This window comes from Bombina bombina, chromosome 2, assembly GCF_027579735.1.
Source record: "Bombina bombina isolate aBomBom1 chromosome 2, aBomBom1.pri, whole genome shotgun sequence".
Classification (NCBI taxonomy): domain Eukaryota; kingdom Metazoa; phylum Chordata; class Amphibia; order Anura; family Bombinatoridae; genus Bombina; species Bombina bombina.
Genome location: NC_069500.1, coordinates 361577229 through 361601535, shown reverse-complemented (window position 1 = coordinate 361601535; position 24307 = coordinate 361577229). Strand labels below are relative to the sequence as shown.

At 39.0% G+C, this 24307-nt stretch overlaps 1 protein-coding gene across 1 annotated transcript in view; it reads right to left on the bottom strand.

The window, feature by feature from the left end:
• Nucleotides 1-18606: 18606 nt before the first annotated feature.
• The window catches only part of KNTC1 (kinetochore associated 1), a 1377837-nt gene continuing 1372136 nt past the window's right edge, over nucleotides 18607-24307 (bottom strand). Inside the window, exon 64 of the mRNA XM_053701768.1 lies at nucleotides 18607-18840. Coding sequence (XP_053557743.1) covers nucleotides 18817-18840 — 24 coding nt within the window. The 3' untranslated portion in view covers nucleotides 18607-18816. The remainder of the gene's footprint in view (nucleotides 18841-24307) is intronic.

Genomic DNA, 24307 nt, shown 5'->3' with positions numbered 1-24307 from the left:
CACAACTGAGCTCTGAGAGGCTTTTGGCGCGCTGAGGGCTCCAAGATCATAAAGCCCCCTGTGATGTGCAGCCTTAATTGACACATGCGGCGCCTTACTACTAAATCACTACGCGGCCACGCTGCTGCACTCATTATTAGAGGGAACAGGCTGTGTCACTGCAGTTTTCATTCTGGGACACGTGGTAACCCTAATGTACATATCTGTCCCTGGCTGGCTGTAAATTATCATTTAGTCTTCCCCCTCCCCAACCTGGCTGAGTCAGACAATTTTTGAGGGGGCACAGCATTCCATTTGGGTGGGCATTGCCCCCCAAAGCCCCCCCTTGGAGCCGACCCTGAGTAGCTGTAGATTACTTAATCTATATATTGACTAATATCATGTGTGTAGACACTAACGGCTAGATTTAGAGTTCTGCGTTAGCCGTCCAAACCAGCGTTAAGGGGTCCTAACGCTGGTTTTGGCCGCCCGCTGGTATTTAGAGTCAGTCAGGAAAGGGTCTAACGCTCACTTTCCAGCCGCGACTTTTCCATACCGCAGATCCCCTTACGCCAATTGCGTATCCTATCTTTTCAATGGGATCTTTCTAACGCCGGTATTTAGAGTCTTGGCTGAAGTGAGCGTTAGAACTCTAACGACAAAACTCCAGCCGCAGAAAAAAGTCAGGAGTTAAGAGCTTTATGGGCTAAAGCTGGTTCATAAAGCTCTTAACTACTGTGCTCTAAAGTACACTAACACCCATAAACTACCTATGCACCCCTAAACCGAGGTCCCCCCACATCGCCGCCACTATAAATTGTTTAACCCCTAATCTGCCGACCGCACACCGCCGCCACCTACATTATCCCTATGTACCCCTAATCTGCTGCCCCTAACACCGCCGACACCTACATAATATTAATTAACCCCTAATCTGCCCCCCCCCAACGTCGCCGCTACCTACCTACACTTATTAACCCGCGGTTACGATCAGCCAATAGAATGCGAGCTCAATCTGATTGGATCAGCCAATCGGATTGAACTTGAATCTGATTGGCTGATTCAATCAGCCAATCAGATTTTTCCTACCTTAATTCCAATTGGCTGATAGAATCCTATCAGCCAATCGGAATTCGAGGGACGCCATCTTGGATGACGTCACTTAAAGGAACCTTCATTTGTCGGGAGTCGCCGGAAGAAGAGGATGGATCCGCGTAGGCTGCTTCAAGATGGTCCCGCTCCGCGCCGGATGGATGAAGATAGAAGACGCCGCCTGGATGAAGAGGTCTACCGGTCCAGGTGTCCTCTTCTTGCCGGATAGGATGAAGACTTCGGAGCCTCTGGAGGACCTCTTTTTGCCGGATAGGATGAAGACTTCGGAGCCTCTTCTGGACGGATCGGTGATACCCAGCGTGGTGAAGATAAGGTAGGGAGATCTTCAGGGGTTTACTGTTAGGTTTTTTTAAGGGGGGTTTGGGTTAGATTAGGGGTATGTGGGTGGTGGGTTGTAATGTTGGGGGGGGGGTATTGTATGTTTTTTTTAAATGCAAAAGAGCTGATGACTTTGGGGCATGCCCGCAAAAGGCCCTTTTAAGGGCTGGTAAGCTAAAAGAACTTAACTTTTTATTTTAGAATAGGGTAGGGCATTTTTTTTATTTTGGGGGCTTTGTTATTTTTTTAGGGGGCTTAGAGTAGGTGTAATTAGTTTAAAATTATTTAGTTTAGTCGATTTAGTTGTAGATAATTGTAGGTAGTTTAGTTAATTAATTTATTGATAGTGTAGTGTTAGGTTTAATTGTAACTTAGGTTAGGATTTATTTTACAGGTAATTTTGTAATTATTTTAACTAGGTAGCTATTAAATAGTAAATAACTATTTAATAACTATTGTACCTAGTTAAAATAAATACAAAGTTGCCTGTAAAATAAATATAAATCCTAAAATAGCTACAATGTAATTATTATTTATATTGTAGCTATATTAGGGTTTATTTTACAGGTAAGTATTTAACTTTAAATAGGAATAACTTATTTAATAAGATTTATTTTATTTCGTTAAATTTAAATTATATTTAACTTAGGGGGGTGTTAGGGTTAGACTTAGCTTTAGGGGTTAATACATTTATTAGAGCAGCGGCGAGGTCTGGTCGGCAGATTAGGGGTTAATAAGTATAGGTAAGGTAGCGGCGATGTTTGGGGCGTCAGATTAGGGGTTAATAAATATAATATAGGGGTCGGCGATGTTAGGGGCAGCAGATTAGGGGTACATAGATATAATGTAGGTTGCGGCGGTGTCTGGAGCAGCAGATTAGGGGTTAAAAGTGTAATGCAGGGGTCAGCGATAGCGGGGGCGGCAGATTAGGGGTTAATAAGTGTAAGGTTAGGGGTGTTTAGACTCGGGGTTCATGTTAGGGTGTTAGGTGCAGACTTAGGAAGTGTTTCCCCATAGGAAACAATGGGGCTGCGTTAAGAGCTGAACGCTGCTTTTTTGCAGGTGTTAGGTTTTTTTACAGTTCAAACTGCCCCATTGTTTCCTATGGGGGAATCGTGCACGAGCACGTTTTTGAAGCTGGCCGCGTCCGTAAGCAACGCTGGTATTTAGAGTTGAAGTGGCGGTAAATTATGCTCTACGCTCCCTTTTTGGAGCCTAACGCAGCCCTTCAGAGAACTCTAAATACCAGCGTTGTTTAAAAGGTGCGGGGGAAAAAAACCACGCGTAGCTAACGCACCCCTTCTAACGCAAAACTCTAAATCTAGCCGTTAGTCTCTAATTTCTCTGGTGTGTAATGAATAGGCAAAGGACCTTGTCAAACGCTAGTATAATCACAGGAAGAGGCTACTTATCTGTGGTATAATTAAAGTGTGTGACATAACCAACTTATTAAATAACATAGGTAATAGACAATATAAATGATCAGCCCCAAAAGGTAACTTTTTTTTTAGTTTGCAACCAGCAACCTATGAACAAACTAGAATGTTTAATTACACATATCAGATAGGCAATGTGCCTACAGTAACGGTATAAGCCCCAAAAGATGCAGAGTCAACTTAGTAATATCTTCACTGAGCTCCTGAAATTTAGCCCACTCCACATGTTAGGGACCCATATTCCACTGCCGTGGTGAACTTCTCTTGAGGGTCTGGTGAGAAAACCTCCGACACCAGTAAGGAAGGTATCTTCAGTCCCCAGTGGTAATGTCCACCTAGCTCTACGCAAAACATAGTCATTCCCTCAGGGGAGCCAAACAAACCGCATTGTCGCGGCCCGCATGTCAACCCAGGAGGGGCAAAACTTGCATCCTTAGTTAGAGCCCTCGAATAGGCCAGAGATGCCCGATCTGCGATGATCTCCTTTAGTTTGTCAAAGTTACCTCCCGGGTCCACTGCATAACTGAGCGTCTTAATGGTATGACTAGGAGAATGTGGCTTCCCCTCCGTGAAAATCTGGAGATGAAAATCTGGGTGGTGAGCTATAACAGTCCTGGTTACCTTCAGATGCATCACCATGTTTTCCTCAGACCTTTTTCACAACGATAAGCCAGACTTTCTTTTTCACGTCTGGTATATGAGGGACTGCTGTTAAAGTCGTCATAATGGGTTTCATATTAGCAGCGGATCTCTGAAAAGTATTGTCCACTTTAAATGGCTCGCAATAATCACTTGTAGCCTCTGGGTGACTATCGCCATCTTGAAAGTCATGTGGCGTATAGGAGTTTGCATCGCATTGCGTTATCAACTTACACAGTCCAGATATGTGTTCTTCAAATATTTTGCTAATCGCAACTTCCAGCGGGTCTGCTGCGAGTTTCATCTCTTTGTTGTATATGTAATCAAGCTAGATCGCTCGTTAACCCGGTTAGCTGTGTGTGGGAAGTGTACGGTCTGCCCGGTTGCCTCTAAGTTTGACTGAGCAGTATAGGCTAGCGACATACTCTGGAAAGGGTTCTCTATACTCCTCTAAAGCTGCTTATGAATATAGTCCCTATAAAGTTTGTGGATGATAAGGGAAAATTTCAAAATAGTCATAAAATTCTATGTAAGGAGCAGGAGCTTCCCTAAATTGCGTCCATTCAGTTCAGTTCTTTGCTCCGCCCCCCCCCTAATTGTGAGTTTTATTCTACTTTCTCTTTGTCCTTATCACATACGGATTTCACTATGAGGCGCCCCTTTTCTTTTTGATTTATGATATGAAAATAGCTCCAATACCCTCTAACAATAAAAAAATTGGTAAATTGGGATCATTATGCAAAAGTAACTAAACACTATATGCCATATAACAGGATAGACATAAATAATATGGGAACAGACCCCTGTTCCAATCTTATACTCCTGTATTATGCCCCTGTTTATTGAGAAATCTATGAACCATCATGAGCAAGATACTGAAAATAACTGCATGGAGGTCTTGGCTGGTGTAAATACGCTTCATATTAGCACATTGACATAATGGGGCATATTTATCAAGCTCCTTCTCGAACTTGATGCGCTTGTTAAGGCTCGCCGGAAACAGAAGTTATGAAGCAGCGGTCTAAAGAATTTGCAGGGGGCGGCATTGCAATGATAAATGCCGACAGCGTATGCATGCGTTACTTCGTATCATGTCCGCTCGCACATTGTTAAATATGCCTCAATGCATTGAAATAAACACACCTGATAGTTTAAATAGCAGCAGCAAAAACTACTACTCGTGTATCATGGCCCCTTTTAGAACTCAAAACACACAGAGACTATCTCATCTGTATGTAAACCCGCTGCTCTGATCTCAGTCGAAGAGGGAGGCGGGTCACGTGAGACAAATCAACCATAAAATGGCGGAGCCATTTTGAAACCCAGTACGTAGCTGAAAAAAACAGCGTGCAATTATACAAGAGAAAACAGAGCCTGTTGCAATAGGCGTCAGAAGTGCCAAATCATAAACACTTATATACAAATACCAGTTCTTCAATATCCTGCAGGATTGGAAAAATTACAGAGCTCACAGAAGTCCCAAATATATGCTGCTTAAATCCTCATTAGCCCACTGGACTATTACAACATACTTTTCTTCAGAATTAAAGAAAGATTGTAAATAAACTAATCCTGGTACTACCAAAACGATTAGTACAGACACACATACTAAAAATGCTGGTTAATCTCTTCATTAACAACCAAGGGGAAGCAGTCTCTTTCAACATATCACATTAAGTGCCTGCATACTGCCATAATTAATATCCTACTAGGATATATTTTGTCCCATTAAATTTTGCAGAATCCTTTAAAGTGCATAGTCTCCCCTGCTTAGAAGACTAAATTGCACTTACCTGCATCTAGCCGTCTGGCAGGAGGACAGCTTTCACGGTATGAGAGGACACATACTCCTCACATAGACCTGTAGAAAGAGAAAGAACATAGTAAACCTACTCTGGCTTTCTATACCATGGGCAGCAAATATGTTAGGAAAACGCAGCAAGGCCCACCTTACAAGTTTTTAACTGCTTTAAAGTCACCACTGCCCTACTGAAGAGACTAACATGGACTACGACTAGACCCAAAAATCTTGCTTGTAGCGAAAGAAATCCAATTTTCTTCAGACACCAAAACTTCACCTCCTCCATTGACAAAAGGCAAAGAGAATGACTGGGGTTTGTGGGAAGGAAAGTGATACTTAACAGCTTTGCTGTGGTGCTCTTTGCCTCCTCCTGCTGGCAAGGAGTGATATTCCCAACAGTAATTGATGATGTTGTGGACTCATATCTTAGGAAATAAATCACACAAAGCAGCATGTAAATAATTATTACACTGATTAATTAACCCCAAATGTTCAATAAACCCCGTTTAGAGGATATTAACCCTGGATCCTATCAAGGTATAAAGGAGCCACACTGTGACCCTGTTGTAGCGTTTTATGTGTAAAAATTGAAACGATCTTACCTCCAGGATCCATGCTGTGGAACAAAACACAGCCTCTCAAGTGTGACAGTCTTATAGCAGCGCTCCTGACATGGACTTGAGTGAGAGAAAGCAGGCAGTGAAACTTGTCAACACTGATTGCTTAGGAGCTGTTAGCAGTAGTCTGGATGGTTTTGCAGAAAAGCTTTCCCTGCATCTCCAGACTAACTTTCATCAATACTCTCACTGAGAGGTTGACATGACTACTTAAAACTCTAGTACTATCTCGAAGGGCAGATACCCTTTTTGAGGACTCTCCGAATCTTCTGCCACTTCTCTGTCACCTCCTAATGTGACGAAAGGCAAAGAATGACTGGGGTAATGAGGAAGTGGGAGGGATATTTAAGCCTTTGGATGGGGTGTCTTTGCCTCCTCCTGGTGGCCAGGGGTTGTATTTCCCAACAGTAAGGAATGAAGCCGTGGACTCTCCCTATCTTAGGAAGGAAATTTAGGAATTACTTTCCACTTTCAGCTGTTTGCCAATAGGATGAGTTACAAACTCAACAATTTCTGATTTTGGAGCGTGCAGTTGCACTATGTGCTCCGTTTTTTTCCTGGAATATTTACATTTACAACAGACAATCTGTGTGATTCAAAGAGGCGTCAAACAAAGTTTGGAAAACAGCACACTTTTCTTCCCTGGGGCACGGAATGACAGACTTGCCAGGTCTTCTTATCAGATGTTGTATTTGTTTCTTTGGACCCAATGTAACCAATAAAGGTCTTTTTTTGCCAAGTTGGAGGCTGGAATAATTGTGTCATTATCTGATTCATAGAGGCGTGCAGGCTGCACTAAGAGCCTCTTTGTGCATTGAGATCTCTCCCATTCCTTAACATAGCGCAACTTCCAGAAAGTATAAACAACAATATGATTTTTAAAGGACCCATTATAGCATGAAAAAAATGTTAAAATTGTGGAGAGAGAGAGGCTCAGGCACAAAACTCATACCTATTAGGGACAATTTAGATTTTATACCCGGTTTAACAGATGGACCATATAAACAATGGAAAACTCAGGGTCTTGCAGTAGTAGGGCAACTTTTAGATAAAGTCAATAGATGTGTTTTGACTTTTGATCAGATAAAATATTCCATATTTCACAAAACCAATATTTTGCATATTTCCAAATTAGACACTACATTAATAAATTTATTAGACTGGACACAGCTATCTGGGATACCCTCCATACACTGGGAAAGCAAGGTTATAGATAAATATCATTAAAATATAATCTGCTTGTGAAAGCCAAATCAGGTATGGCTTTAGATCAAATAACCCAACAGAGGAGGGAAGGAGAACAATTAGACTTGACAAGGGAGGACATTGTCAAAGTTTTGAAAGAGTAAGGTTGGCAACTATCTCGGCAGACCTCAGAGAAACCCAATACAAATTACTGCATAGGGCCTATATCACCCCAAGGCAATGGTCTATGTGGACGAGCCCAGAAATGAATATATGAAAAAAATGTTTGTTCCCGGACCCTTCATTCACACATCTATTCTGGCGCTGCCCTAAACTAGAAAGGTTTTGGAGACAAACAGAATATTGGATATGACTGATTACGAAACAGGATGTTAAACTTAATTGGAAAGAGGTTTTGTTACTGACGAAAGGGGAGCAGAACATAGATCACAGCAAATTAATTAACAATATTTTACTGATAGAAAGCGTATTTTAAAACTATGGCTGCATAACGCAGCCCCCACGTTACAATTACTCAAGTCATCACTGATGAAACAATTATTTGTAGAGCAAGCAGATGTAAAAAGTGAAGTGCTACTTCGTATTATACAATTTTTCAGAAAATGTGAAATGTTTATCCTCACTTTACCGGTTAATGTACAAAAACAAGCGGTGGCACCGTTTGAATCCGCTCCCTACATACTAGAGGAGCAACTGAGAGGGAAATGGTGTTTCCCATAAAATGTATTGAGAGTTTAGTTGATATATTTGTGTTAGTTTAGAAATGTTAGATAGAGGTTTGAGTGTTTTTTAAAAAAAAAAAAAAAAAAGAAGACTTGAAGACCTTTAGTAAAACATATCACAAAAAAAAAAGAAAGTATGACTGTGATGTAAAGCGACCTTGAGAAATGTCAATTCTTATTATGTATCTCATATATTATACTAAAATCTAGCCACTGAGATGTAATAAAGAAAATACTTTTCCTGTCAAACTGTGAATACTACTGTATTGTATATCTATGCTGAGTACTGTTGTACTTCAATGGTCAAACGTTCCTGCAAAAAGAACAAACAAAGGGGCGCCTCCTGTGTGTATCAGCAATTCCAAATGGTACTCCTATTGTGGTTTGTATATGTGCAGGGTACTCACTTTTTGGAGATTTTTAAATTGGGCTATGGGATAGAATTTAGTAAATATATATTTGTCTAATTAAGATTATACATTTGGCCACATGGAGTTGGAGTGTATCAATGTATCCAATTGTGTATTTTGTTTTGGGTTTTAACAATTGTTACTACATTAGCGGTTTTAGTTACAAGTAATAAAGTAACATTCAGATTTAGGACATCCAGCTTGTGTATATTTTGGGTTCATGTGGCTTTCACGTGTCCTTACATTTGTCATTATTATTTTTAACTATTTGGGATATTGTATTCTATTTTCATTTGTTCTGATGTACAAATTATAATGATATGTTTGTGCACTTTTATGCTTTATATGGTTTATACATTTTTTTTTTATATGTGATCCATTGAGATTGCAGAGGGAGAAGTCAGTGGTGTTTTACCATTCCCTTGATTACACTGACCAATGCCAGCTGCAAAATGTTTTATGTTTGTATATATGAAGGTAGCTTAGAAGGTTAATATTATATGCTTGAAGAAATGGCTGGGAAGCAGAGAAACGTGTTACATTGCATTAAGGATTAACCAGTCTGTTAATACCCTGGTCTTTGTGGGTCTATATGACCTTTTTATCTATTTTATCTTTATGATTAAATTCACATATACATTTTAAACAAACTGTTTGGTCCCTGTTTCTTTCATGTAATTAGCAAGAGTCCATGAGCTAGTGACGTATGGGATATACATTCCTACCAGGAGGGGCAAAGTTTCCCAAACCTTAAAATGCCTATAAATACACCCCTCACAACACCCACAATTCAGTTTTACAAACTTTGCCTCCCATGGAGGTGGTGAAGTAAGTTTGTGCTAGATTCTACGTTGATATGCGCTTCGCAGCAGCCTGAAGCCCGGTTTTCCTCTCAGAGTGCAGTGAATGTCAGAGGGATGTGAAGAGAGTATTGCCTATTTGAATACAATGGTCTTCCTCTAGGCCGCAGGGGTGTCCAAACTTTGCTCTCCAAAGGTTTTGGAACTACATTTCCCATGATGCTCAGCCAGCATTTTATCTAGCTGAGCATCATGGGAAATGTAGTTCCAAAACCTAGAGTCTAGGGGATCTATTTCATAGGTTCTCTGTTATCGGTCGTAGAGATTTCTTCTCCTACCTCCCTTTTCAGATCGACGATATACTCTTATATACCATTACCTCTACTGATTCTCGTTTCAGTACTGGTTTGGCTGTCTACTATATGTAGATGAGTGTCTTGGGGTAAGTAAGTCTTATTTTATTTGTGACACTCTAAGCTATGGTTGGGCACTTTATATGTAAAGTTCTAAATATATGTGTTTAAACTTATATTTGCCATGATTCAGGATAATCAGTATTCCTTCATTCAGACTGTCAGTTTCATTATTTGGGATAATGCATATGAATAAATATTTTTTTCTTACTTGAAAATTTTCTATTGACTTTTTTCCCTGCGGGCTGTTAGGCTCGCGGGGGCAGAAAATGCTTCAATTTATTGCGTCATTTTTGGCGCAAACTTTTTTGGCGCAAAATTTTGTCATTTCCGGCGCCGTAGTTGACGCCGGAAGTTTGTTCATAGTTACGTCATTTTTTGACGCATGTGTGTTCAGACGTTTTTTTGCGCCAAAAAATGTGGGTGTCGTTTTCGGCGTCAGAGGATGTGGCGTCAAACTTGGCGCCAAAAAATATGGGCGTTGTACTTGGCGCCAATAATGTGGGCGTCATACTTGGCGCCAAAAATGTGGGCGTCATACTTGTTCCACTTTTTCTCACATTATTTAAGTCTCACTTTTTTGTTGCTTCTGGTTTCTAGAGGCTTGTTTTATTTTGCATTTTTTCCCATTCCTGAAACTGTGATTTAAGGAATTTGATAATTTTGCTTTATATGTTGGTTTTTTCTATTACATATTGCAAGATATTCTAACACTGTTCCTGTATTAAGAAATGCTGAGGGATTCCTGTTGACTGATATCAGTCCTACCAAAGCTAAGTTCATTTTATTTTAATGTTATGAAAGTTTATCTTTAGCTATGGTTTGTAATAAGTTATCATGATAAACTTTTACATGCAGAATCCATTAGTATTTATGCTTTATATATTGCTATTCTTTTTATATCTTATGTACAAGATATACTTAGAAATTTATAAGAATATTTTTCTGATTCTATTTTTAAAGGCTTTGTCTGACATCCCGCCTTCTAATAAAATTTTTAGGTCTTTTTCAAACTTCTTTTTTAGTTGATGAAGTTTCAAATGACCAACAACATAATGAATTATCCTTCTCTGATGGTGTTTTTTCTCATTCAGAATTTTTCTTCATCAGATATTGACACTAACAAATCTACTTTTTTATTTTTTTAATAGAGTACATTTGTTCTTTGTTCAAAAGGTGTTGATTATTTTGGATATTGAAGTAACTAGTTCTTTTGATTTTAAAGACTAGCTAACATTTAAATTCTGCTTATTTATCTTCTGTGGTTTCTTCAGAGGTTTTTTTCCAGTTCCTGATTCTAGGGAATGGAATAGGCTGAGAATTTTCTTTTAGTCCTTCTTTAAGGTTTTTAAAGTGTATTCTTTGCCGGCAGTTAGTTTTCAGTTTTGAGGAAAGATTCCCCAAGTTAATGGGGCTCTCTCTACTCCTGCTAAATATACTATTATTCTTATAGCAAATAGTATTTATTTTTTTCCTTCAGATGGTCGTATCTTATTTAAGGAAAATTATTTTCAGGTACTTTTCTTAGACCTGTAATTTATTTGGCTGATGTTGCAATTGCTTCATCTTTCTGGTTGGATACTTTAAGATCAAGTATCGGATTATGATATGTTTAGCATTGTTAAAAGGACAAAATCTGGGTTATCTTTTTTCTTATGTGGAGCTCCCTGGAGGAGTTCTGAATAAGTCTGGACATTAGCTTTTTTCACCCTATCGAAGTGTTGTACAGACAATTTCGCTTAATTTCCAGCTAATGGACTCCACAACGAAGAAATATTAGATGTGTTCTATTGTCTGTCATTGCTCATTATATGTTTGATGTGTTGTCATTATTATTCTTGTTGTATATGTTGATTTAAAACAATAAAAACTTTAAAAAAAAAAAAGAAAAGAAAAGGACAAAATCTACTACTTATTTGAAGTTCAGACTAAGTGCTATTGCATTGTCTTGTTATCTTGCATTTGTTGATTGTGCAAGTCCAGTGTGTTGACTGGTCCTTTAACTTGATTAACATGCTAATAATTTCATTTGTGTTGTCATTTTATTAAATATTTTCGCAAATGAGGTTTAATCTATGTCTTTAGCTATTTTAGCTAGAAGAACTTTGTGATTTCAATCTTGAAATGCTAATTTGATTTCTAAAATCCATATTTCTTTTTTCCAAGATAATCAATTATTTAGTTCATAATTGGATTCAATTCTTTAACTGTTACTCTGGGCTTCAAGATTGAGTTCAAAGACTAAAACTTTAAGCTTATATTAGTTTTCTGTTCTTACTAAGGAACAGAATCCTGAATTCTTCCCCAAGTAACATGTTTATAATTGGAAGTTTTCTTCTTCATTCAATTAAGCCTTTTTTTCAAAGTCAGCTCCCCAAATTTGCATGTAGGTGCGGTTCTTATTCCAGCTTGGCTGGTAAGGGGCAGGTTAAGACTTTTTTGAAATTTGTTTGGTTCTATTCGGTCCAAACTTCTTAGACTTTGGGTGCAGAATAGGTTTCAGAGTAAAACCATCTGTGAGAAGTCTTTTTTCTCTATCATATTCCAGCTATTCCAGTAAGACTAACACTTTCCTGAAGTGTGTTTCAGACCTTTATGTTTTGGGTACTGGTGAAGTGTAGTTGGTCACCCGTTGGGGCTCAAGCGCTGCTCAGACCTGGAGTTTTCTGGGGTATTTATTCCAGTTTCATTTTAGGAACTGGGTTTTGGGGTTTTATTCAAGACTATTCATTGTTCCAAAGATAGAAAATCTTTTTGAACTGTCATATAAGTGTACCATCTTTTAGAATGGTGTTTATATGGTCTATTCTGCCTTTTTGGTCAGTGATGGCATTATTTGTTTACAATAGATACAATAGATGCATATCTTCATTTTCTGTTTTCATTCAGATTATTTTTATTTTCTGAGATTCTCTTTTTTTGACAAGCATTACCAATTTGTTGCTTTTCCTTCTGGTCTAGCGACAGCTCTAAGAATCTTTTCAAGGTTCTCAGTGTTCCTTATTTGGACGGTATCGTGGTACTGGCTCAGTCTTTTCGTTCTGCGGAATCTCATACGATTCAACTTTGTTGTTTCTTCAAGACATGGTTAGAGGATCTTTTTATTAAAAGCTCCTTGATTTCTCACACAAGGGTCACCTTTTTTAGGTTTCCAGATAGACTGTGTCAATGTTTTTGTCTCTAACAGACAAGTGACAAGTTTATTGGGTTCCGTTTGTCGGAACCTTCAGTCTCTATTATTTCCTTCAAGTTGCTATATATGCATGGAAGTTTTAGGTTTCATGGCTGCAGCATTGGATTCGATTCCCTTTGCTCATTTCATAGGAAACCTTTCCAGTTTTTTATACTGAATAATGGTGCAGGGATTCTAGGATATCACTTTTTATATCTTTGAATCCTAATGTTTAACTATCTTTGATTCGGTGGTTAAGATCACCATCATTTAGTTCTACAGGTCTCTTCGGTTCTTTCAACCTGGACCATGATCTCTTCAGATGCGAGTCTTTTAGGTTGGGAGGCTGTCTGAGGATCTCTGTCAGCACAAGGGGTTTGGAAATCTCAGGAGGCAAGATTACCATTTGATATTTTGGAACTCTGTGCATTCTCAGAGTTCTTCAGTTTGGTTTCTTTTTGAAGAAGAGACGTTTTTTCAGACAGACAATGTCACAACTGTGGCGTATGTCAATCATCAGGGTGGGACTATCAGTCCTTAGGCTGTGACAGAAGTATCTCGGATATTTGCTTGGGCTAAATCCAGCTCCTATCTAATTTCTGTGGTCTTTTTCCCAGGTATAGACAATTGGGAAGCGGATTATCTCTGTTAATCAAGCTTTACATCCGGGAGAATGGTCTCTACCCAGATATGTTTTTCAATTTTTCAGACGTGAGAGCTTCCAGAAATAGATCTGATGGCATCTCATCTAAACAAGGAATTTCCCAGGGGCCTATTCAGGTCCTGGGATCCTCAGGCGGAAGTAGTGTATGCATTAACACTTCCTTGGAATTATCAATCTGCCTATCTTTTTTCATCTCTGGTTCTTCTTTTTAGAGTGATTTTCTAAATCATCAGAGAGCAATCTTTGGTGTGGCTGGTGGCTCCAGCATGGCCACACAGGTTTTGGTATATGGTTCTTGTCCGGATATCCAGTTGCCAATCTTGGTTACTTCCATTAAGGCCAGACCTTATATCTTAACATTCGTTTTTTTCATCAGGAATTCAAATTATTAATTTGATGGTATGAAAATTTAACGCTTATTACTTTGACATAGAAGTTTCTCTGACTCAGTGAATAATACTATGTTGCAGGCTCGTATATCTGTGTCTAGGATTTATTATCGAGTTTGGAAGATTTACATCTCATGATGCTCTTCTTATGAATTCTCTTGGCATTCTTTTAGAATTCCTAGGATTTTATAGTTTCTTCATAAGGTTTTTGTCTGCATGTTCCTTGAAAGGACAAATCTCTGCTTTTTCTGTGCTGTTTCACAGTAAGAATTGCTAAATCTTTCTGATATTCATTGTTTTGTTCAGGCTTTGGTTCGTATCAAGCCTGTCATTTAAGCCGATTTCTCCTCCTTGGAGTCTTATTTTGGTTCTGAAGGCTTTACAGGCTCTTCTGTTTGAGCATATGCTTTCTTTGGACATTAATTACTTTCATGGAAAGTATTGTTCTTTTTAGACATCTCTTCAGCTAGAACAGTTTTTTGAATTATCTGTTCTTTCTTGTGAATCTCCTTTTTCTGATTTTTCATCAGGATAAGGTGGTTTTTGCTGTCCTCATTTCAATTTTTACCTAAAGTTGTGAATTCTAACAACATTAGTAGAGGAATTATTGTCCCTTCCTTGTGTCCTAATCCTGAGAATTCTTTGGTAAGATTCTTACATTCTTTGGATGTGGTAAGAGTTTTGAAATATTATGTTGAAGCTACTCAGATTTCAGACAGACTTCTAGTCTATTTGTTATCTTTTCTGGTTTTAGGAAAGGTCAGAAGGCTTCTGCCTTTTCTTTGGCATCTTGGTTAAAGCTTTTGATTCATCATGCTTATTTGGAGTCAGGTTAATCCCCGCCTCTGAGGATTACGGCTCATTCTACTAGGTCAGTTTCTACTTCCTGGACTTTTAAGAATGAAGCTTCTGTTGATCAGATTTGCAAAGCAACGACTTGGTCTTCTTTGCATACTTTTACTAAATTCTACCATTTTGATGTTTTCTCTTCTTCAGAAGCAGTTTTTGGTAGAATAGTACTTCAGGCAGCTGTTTCAGTTTGATTCTTCTGCTTATATTTCATTTTTTTTTTCATTATAAAAATTGAAACTTTTGATTTGGGTAATGGATTAATTTTTTCAGCGGAATTGGCTGTCTTTATTTTATCCCTCCCTCTCTAGTGACTCTTGCGTGGAAGTTCCACATCTTGGGTATCTGCTATCCCATACGTCACTAGCTCATGGACTCTTGCTAATTACATGAAAGAAAACATAATTTATGTAAGAACTTACCTGATAAATTCATTGATCATTTCTTTCATATTAGCAAGAGTCCATGAGGCCCACCCTTTTTGTGGTGGTTATGATTTTTTTTGTATAAAGCACAATTATTCCAATTCCTTATTTTTGATGCTTTCGCTCCTTTCTTATCACCCCACTTCTTGGCTATTCGTTAAACTGAATTGTGGGTGTGGTGAGGGGTGTATTTATAGGCATTTTAAGGTTTGGGAAACTTTGCCCCTCCTGGTAGGAATGTATATCCCATACGTCACTAGCTCATGGACTCTTGCTAATATGAAAGAAATTAATTTATCAGGTAAGTTCTTACATAAATTATGTTTTTGCTACCTTCAATACACCAATCATTGGAGTTCCAGATTGCTGGAGAATAGTGAGTTGAAGCACTACAAATCTTCAGTTTGCGTCTATAAGCATAATTGAGTGCTGCTACCAAATGTAAGTACCCTGCACATATACAAACCACAATAGTACTATTTGGAATTGCTGATACACACAGGAGGCACCCTTTTGTTTGTTCTTTTTGCAGGAACGTTTGACTATTACCACTACCTTTAGCGGTTAAGAAAAGGAGCAGCCGTAGCCTGGCGTGACTTGGGGTTACGATCCCTGTTCTTCATTTCTATACTTCAAGACACAGTTCCTTGATTACTGGATTGATTAACTGATTTATTCAAAATCCACGTTACCTTAGGATGGGCTGTATTGAACATCTTTTGGACTGAAGTATTAACTTTTAATATTATTTATATTATATATTTTATATTTTCACATAAAAATATATTTTTTTATTATTTGATACTTTTTTCTTCAAGGTTTGATTATATTGCAATTATTAGTATCATCAAGTACATAGCGCCACCTTGTGCTCCCAGAGAGCGGTTCTGTCAGTTTATATTTGTTGTACTTCAAGTATCTCTAAATAAATAAAGTATTAAAAAAAAGAGCCTCTTTAGGTTTTATTTCTGCTTACAATCGTCTACAACTGCTTCAGCCTCCATTGTATTTGTTAACTTATATGTATAGCAAACCTATGAGTGTGTTTTTTGGTTGTATTTGAGCAATATACTCTCACACAAATAAACCTTATATATTTTTTCCAAACAGTTTCTGTGCGGCCTGTGCCATTCTTTAGCAGGTCTATAATTCTAAACTGCTTTTCCTTTTTATATTAAAGGTGTGTCCTAGTCACATGGAGGGGGCGCTAGTACAAGAACAAATTAACCATATATATGGGTAACTATGCGAGTCCTAATTCTCATATAAACCTTACAATGATAAGAATATGCAATACAAATGTTAGATTGACCATCAAGTAACAATATTAGTGCAAATATATTAGTAACAATATGAATACTACATACACCTGTAGAATATATGAATAGTGGCCCACAATTGACAGTAATATCTTACTGTATAAACAAAATAATCCCTTTATCAAATAAATGAGTAGGGAATGTAAAAAAAAATGTCCTCTTTTGTTAAAGAAGAGTTTTTTTCTGTGTTGGCTGCCTCCTCCTCGCCGACTGGTCTGGGTTAAGCTATGAGAAATAAGGAAGAACAGAGGGGCGCCTCATGTGTGGTATCGTCAGATGTAGATAGATTTAAATTACAATGAAGCCAAATGGATACTCATATACTCCAGGAGCACACCTATGTGCTGGTAGGGACAGGCTGTAGATTTATAGAGGTGTGACAGCTCACCCACAATAGGAGACAATTTCTTTATGCTACAGTGGGAATGAAGTGGAACACAGAGAAGAAGCACTACATGTGCAGATCATTTAAAGCACAATTGAAATCACTCTGTTCATTTCACAAATGGGTACTCACATTCCAGATGAGCACACCAATGTGCTAGTAGGAGCAGGCTGGCAGATTGGGTACAGGTGTGTCAGCTCACCTCTTGTATAGATGTTCAAGATTGGCTGTTTTCCAGGAATACACCAATTCCAACAAATTGTCTCTTATATGTTAGTCAATATGATAGGCAGATAAGACGCATCCACTCAGTAGAAGTTTTTTCCATAAAAAGTATGTTTATTAAAAACAAGATTTAAAAAAACAACACAATAGTTGTTATAAAGAGTGGGTAAGGGGTATTGACAATGTCCCCCCTAAAAAATGCAACACGTTTCTCGGTTTTAAAACCGTTTCATCAGGCATATAATACATCTTACTCCTGTCTCTGCCTTAAATAACGGTTAACTGACTAACATTCACCTCCCTTTAGGTGGGTGTGTTCTCTAATTGGTCCCAAACACCTGTCATTCATTACCCAGCTCACTAAATTTCACACCAAGTATAAGCAAATCCAGTCTTTTGTGTATATAACAAACACCTATTTGGTCTCTTATTTGTTGGCACACATTATCTCTATATTCTTACTTAGATCGTGTCGTGTATTTAGAGAGCAGGGATATAAATCTTTTCTCCATGTTAGAATATGCAATTAATGTGCAACAGCAACAACGTAAACTTTTTCTTATATAGATATCTTTATAGATAAATCTTTAAATCTACAGCCTGTCCCTACCAGCACATAGGTGTGCTCCTGGAGTATGTGAGTATCCATTTGGCTTGATTGTAATTTAAATCCATCTACATCTGACGATACCACACATGAGGCACCCCTCTGTTCTTCCTTATTTCTCCTTTTTATATTAATGGTTCATAATTTTTAATGAAGCACACTGGCTTTATTGGATTATATATGCTTTATTAGGAGTGCCACATTCTGAGTTTTATTTTTTACTAATATGGTTATACATGCTAAGGACTGCTCAGACTCAATGACTGAAATTTCTAATTGTTTATTATATTAGATATATGGTGTATGCCAATCAGTCTTTGTATATTTTTATTGAACTTTCTTGCCATTTGCTAAAATGCCTTAAGGTTTTGATTTTGTAGTTGGGCATATTTTGGATGTCTAAGGGTCCTGCAGTTCCTGTATATTTTGATAAGGAGCAGCATGTAATGGCTATTATGTTCATCAACTTCCAAATAATACATTTTGATTTGAGAGGTCATTAATATTTGCTGCACCTCTGTCCCTCAAAGTAGCTTAAGTTGGTGGCCTCTTTTTAAGTTATATACTTTTGTGATTGTGTGTCTGAATATATGGTAGGTAACCTGATGTCGAAAGCTTACTGAGATACCCTGAGGTGACCTCAGAGTTTAGACAGCATGACTATCTATATCAATCTATAGTAGCCTATTCTCCTCACATAATCACTTATTATATTGCAGAGGTTCTGATTATGTTCATCGCTGCTTTTAGTCTATTTTATATATAGATTAAATAGGCAACTAAGAATTTTGAAAGTGTATCTTTGCCTACAATAACTATATTTTATAGACATGTCATAAAAGTCTTGTTGCCTGTCCAATAATGTTATACTCAATAAGGTTCGCAAGTGACCTATCTTTTACATAAGACAGTATTCAGCTGTTCGTTTATATAACTTCCTCCTGAGGCCCAAGAGTGGCTTCCTTTATTACTAGGAGGTAAAAAGTACTTGAGGTTTCTCTAAGGTTTGTTAAAACGTATAGTTCAGACATTATCCAGTTGAATAGGCTATCTAATTTTGATGCCTTCTTAAAGAGGGTATTATATATAAAATAAAAATGATAAAAATCCTGAAGAATTTATTGAGATACACTTTATTTAGTAGGCTAGAAAGCTGCATGCATAGTTTTATTAAATAAGCATAAGTAAAAAGACAGACACTTCAATATTAAGTGCAATGTCTAAAGAGAATAAAATATATCCATATATTCTTGATAACATTTCTACTATCTTTCCATGGGAAGATTCCTATTTCCTTAACATTGAACTTCATTTTTCTTGTCAGAATCTATGCTTGTCCATCCAAATATGCCTGCAAAAACACAAGATATTTTACTGATTATTTCTGAGTGGTAATAACAATAGCAGCCAGTCAGTGTATAAATTAATCCCTTAAAGGGACACAAGTCAAAATAAACTTTTATGATTCAGAAAGGGTATACAGTTTTAAGACATTTTCTAATTTACTTCCATTATGAAAAAAACAAGATCCTACTGAGCATGTGCACAAGCTCACAGGGTATACGTATATTAGTCTGTGATTGGCTGATGTCTGTGACATTATACAACGGGCTGGAAAATGGGAGAAATTTTTTCCCCCCACTGATTTCAGCTGAAAAAACAGAACAAAAAGGTTGATCCTTATAAGCACATATATGAGACCCAAAAGAACATTTTATGATGTGTGTGTGTGCGTCATTAGAACATTAAAACGTAAAACTTTATAAGTCCAATGTTAAAAAAAATGGGTTGATTAAAACTAAAATGCTGGCAGTTACTTAAAGGGACAGTAAACACCAGAATTGTTGTTGTTTAAAAAGGTAGATAATCTCTTTATTACCCATTCCCCAATTTTGTATAACCAACACAGTTATAATAATATAGTTTTTACCTCTGTGATTACCTTGTATCTATGGCTCTGCAAACTGCCCCCTTATTTCAGTTCTTTTGACAGACTTGCATTTTTAGCCAATCAGTGCTTGCTCCTAGGAGCTTCACGTGCCTAAGCTCAATGTTATCTATATGAAACACACAAACTAACGCCCTCTAGTGGTGAAAAACTGTCAAAATGCTTGCAGATTAGAGGTGGCCTTCAAGGTCTAAGAAATTAGCTTATGAACCTCCTAGATTTAGCGTTCAACTAAGAATATCAAAAGAACAAAGCTAAATTGGTAATAAAAGTAAATTGGAAAGTTGTTTAAAATTACATGCCCTATTTAAATCATAAAAGTTTTCTTTTTACTTGACTGTTCCTTTAACCTCAATTATATAAGCCCAGATAGCATGAGGATACAATAGCACAAATGACAAGCAGCTTAAAGGGACACTAAACACAAATTTTTTCTTTCGTGATTCAGATAGAGCATGCAATTTTAAGCAACTTTCTAATTTACTCCTATTATCATTTTTTCTTCGTTCTCTTGCCATCTTTATTTGAAAAAGACGACATCTAAGCTTTTGTTTTTGGTTAAGGACTCTGGACAGCACTTTTTTATGGGTGGATGAATTTATCCACCAATCAGCGAGAACAACCCAGGTTGTTCACCAAAAATGGGCCGGCATTTAAACTTACATTCTTACATTTCAAATAAAGATACCAAGAGAATGAAGAAAATGTGATAATAGGAGTAACTTAGAAAGTTGCTTAAAATTTCATGCTCTATCTGAATCACAAAAGAAACAATTTGAGTTTAGTGTCCCTTTAAGTCTGGGAAAGGCTGATACAACAAAATGCCCCACTCCAATATAAGGAAATTATGATCCACTTGTAGTATTATAATACTGACTGACAGTTATATGTAATCACTGTTATAAGTATCAAACTTTTTGTTCAGTTTCTTCAGCTGAAATCAGTGAATGCTAATCATTTGATACACAACACCTTATAACCAGAGGTGTAACTAGAAACATGAGGGCCCGGTGCAAGAATCCATGAAAGCCCCCCTCCCCTCAAAAAAACAGAATTTATGTTTACCTGATAAATTTCTTTCTCCAACGGTGTGTCCGGTCCACGGCGTCATCCTTACTTGTGGGATATTCTCTTCCCCAACAGGAAATGGCAAAGAGCCCAGCAAAGCTGGTCACATGATCCCTCCTAGGCTCCGCCTACCCCAGTCATTCGACCGACGTTAAGGAGGAATATTTGCATAGGAGAAACCATATGGTACCGAGGTGACTGTAGTTAAAGAAAATAAATTATCAGACCTGATTAAAAAACCAGGGCGGGCCGTGGACCGGACACACCGTTGGAGAAAGAAATTTATCAGGTAAACATAAATTCTGTTTTCTCCAACATCGGTGTGTCCGGTCCACGGCGTCATCCTTACTTGTGGGAACCAATACCAAAGCTTTAGGACACGGATGAAGGGAGGGAGCAAATCAGGTCACCTAAATGGAAGGCACCACGGCTTGCAAAACCTTTCTCCCAAAAATAGCCTCAGAAGAAGCAAAAGTATCAAACTTGTAAAATTTGGTAAAAGTGTGCAGTGAAGACCAAGTCGCTGCCCTACATATCTGATCAACAGAAGCCTCGTTCTTGAAGGCCCATGTGGAAGCCACAGCCCTAGTGGAATGAGCTGTGATTCTTTCGGGAGGCTGCCGTCCGGCAGTCTCGTAAGCCAATCTGATGATGCTTTTAATCCAAAAAGAGAGAGAGGTAGAAGTTGCTTTTTGACCTCTCCTTTTACCTGAATAAACAACAAACAAGGAAGATGTTTGTCTAAAATCCTTTGTAGCATCTAAATAGAATTTTAGAGCGCGAACAACATCCAAATTGTGCAACAAACGTTCCTTCTTTGAAACTGGTTTCGGACACAGAGAAGGTACGATAATCTCCTGGTTAATGTTTTTGTTAGAAACAACTTTTGGAAGAAAACCAGGTTTAGTACGTAAAACCACCTTATCTGCATGGTAACACCAGATAAGGAGGAGAACACTGCAGAGCAGATAATTCTGAAACTCTTCTAGCAGAAGAAATTGCAACTAAAAACAAAACTTTCCAAGATAATAACTTAATATCAACGGAATGTAAGGGTTCAAACGGAACCCCCTGAAGAACTGAAAGAACTAAATTGAGACTCCAAGGAGGAGTCAAAGGTTTGTAAACAGGCTTGATTCTAACCAGAGCCTGAACAAAGGCTTGAACATCTGGCACAGCTGCCAGCTTTTTGTGAAGTAACACCGACAAGGCAGAAATCTGTCCCTTCAGGGAACTTGCAGATAATCCTTTTTCCAATCCTTCTTGAAGGAAGGATAGAATCCTAGGAATCTTAACCTTGTCCCAAGGGAATCCTTTAGATTCACACCAACAGATATATTTTTTCCAAATTTTGTGGTAAATCTTTCTAGTTACAGGCTTTCTGGCCTGAACAAGAGTATCGATAACAGAATCTGAGAATCCTCGCTTCGATAAAATCAAGCGTTCAATCTCCAAGCAGTCAGCTGGAGTGAAACCAGATTCGGATGTTCGAACGGACCCTGAACAAGAAGGTCTCGTCTCAAAGGTAGCTTCCAAGGTGGAGCCGATGACATATTCACCAGATCTGCATACCAAGTCCTGCGTGGCCACGCAGGAGCTATCAAGATCACCGACGCCCTCTCCTGATTGATCCTGGCTACCAGCCTGGGGATGAGAGGAAATGGCGGGAACACATAAGCTAGTTTGAAGGTCCAAGGTGCTACTAGTGCATCCACTAGAGCCGCCTTGGGATCCCTGGATCTGGCCCCGTAGCAAGGAACTTTGAAGTTCTGACGAGAGGCCATCAGATCCATGTCTGGAATGCCCCACAGGTGAGTGACTTGGGCAAAGATTTCCGGATGGAGTTCCCACTCCCCCGGATGCAATGTCTGACGACTCAGAAAATCCGCTTCCCAATTTTCCACTCCTGGGATGTGGATAGCAGACAGGTGGCAGGAGTGAGACTCCGCCCATAGAATGATTTTGGTCACTTCTTCCATCGCTAGGGAACTCCTTGTTCCCCCCTGATGGTTGATGTACGCAACAGTTGTCATGTTGTCTGATTGAAACCGTATGAACTTGGTCCTCGCTAGCTGAGGCCAAGCCTTGAGAGCATTGAATATCGCTCTCAGTTCCAGAATATTTATCGGTAGAAGAGATTCTTCCCGAGACCAAAGACCCTGAGCTTTCAGGGATCCCCAGACCGCGCCCCAGCCCATCAGACTGGCGTCGGTCGTGACAATGACCCACTCTGGTCTGCGGAATGTCATCCCTTGTGACAGGTTGTCCAGGGACAGCCACCAACGGAGTGAGTCTCTGGTCCTCTGATTTACTTGTATCTTCGGAGACAAGTCTGTATAGTCCCCATTCCACTGACTGAGCATGCACAGTTGTAATGGTCTTAGATGAATGCGCGCAAAAGGAACTATGTCCATTGCCGCTACCATCAACCCGATCACTTCCATGCACTGAGCTATGGAAGGAAGAGGAACGGAATGAAGTATCCGACAAGAGTCTAGAAGTTTTGTTTTTCTGACCTCTGTCAGAAAAATCCTCATTTCTAAGGAGTCTATAATTGTTCCCAAGAAGGGAACCCTTGTTGACGGGGATAGAGAACTCTTTTCCACGTTCACTTTCCATCCGTGAGATCTGAGAAAGGCCAGGACGATGTCCGTGTGAGCCTTTGCTTGAGGAAGGGACGACGCTTGAATCAGAATGTCGTCCAAGTAAGGTACTACCGCAACGCCCCTTGGTCGTAGCACAGCTAGAAGGGACCCTAGTACCTTTGTGAAAATCCTTGGAGCAGTGGCTAATCCGAAAGGAAGCGCCACGAACTGGTAATGTTTGTCCAGGAATGCGAACCTTAGGAACCGATGATGTTCCTTGTGGATAGGAATATGTAGATACGCATCCTTTAAATCCACCGTGGTCATGAATTGACCTTCCTGGATGGAAGGAAGAATAGTTCGAATGGTTTCCATCTTGAACGATGGAACCTTGAGAAACTTGTTTAAGATCTTGAGATCTAAGATTGGTCTGAACGTTCCCTCTTTTTTGGGAACTATGAACAGATTGGAGTAGAACCCCATCCCTTGTTCTCTTAATGGAACTGGATGAATCACTCCCATTTTTAACAGGTCTTCTACACAATGTAAGAACGCCTGTCTTTTTATGTGGTCTGAAGACAACTGAGACCTGTGGAACCTCCCCCTTGGGGGAAGTCCCTTGAATTCCAGAAGATAACCTTGGGAGACTATTTCTAGCGCCCAAGGATCCAGAACAACTCTTGCCCAAGCCTGAGCGAAGAGAGAGAGTCTGCCCCCCACCAGATCCGGTCCCGGATCGGGGGCCAACATTTCATGCTGTCTTGGTAGCAGTGGCAGGTTTCTTGGCCTGCTTTCCCTTGTTCCAGCCTTGCATTGGTCTCCAAGCTGGCTTGGCTTGAGAAGTATTACCCTCTTGCTTAGAGGACGTAGCACTTTGGGCTGGTCCGTTTTTACGAAAGGGACGAAAATTAGGTCTATTTTTTGCCTTGAAAGGCCGATCCTGAGGAAGGGCGTGGCCCTTACCCCCAGTGATATCAGAGATAATCTCTTTCAAGTCAGGGCCAAACAGCGTTTTCCCCTTGAAAGGAATGTTTAGTAGCTTGTTCTTGGAAGACGCATCAGCCGACCAAGATTTCAACCAAAGCGCTCTGCGCGCCACAATAGCAAACCCAGAATTCTTAGCCGCTAACCTAGCCAATTGCAAAGTGGCGTCTAGGGTGAAAGAATTAGCCAATTTGAGAGCATTGATTCTGTCCATAATCTCCTCATAAGGAGGA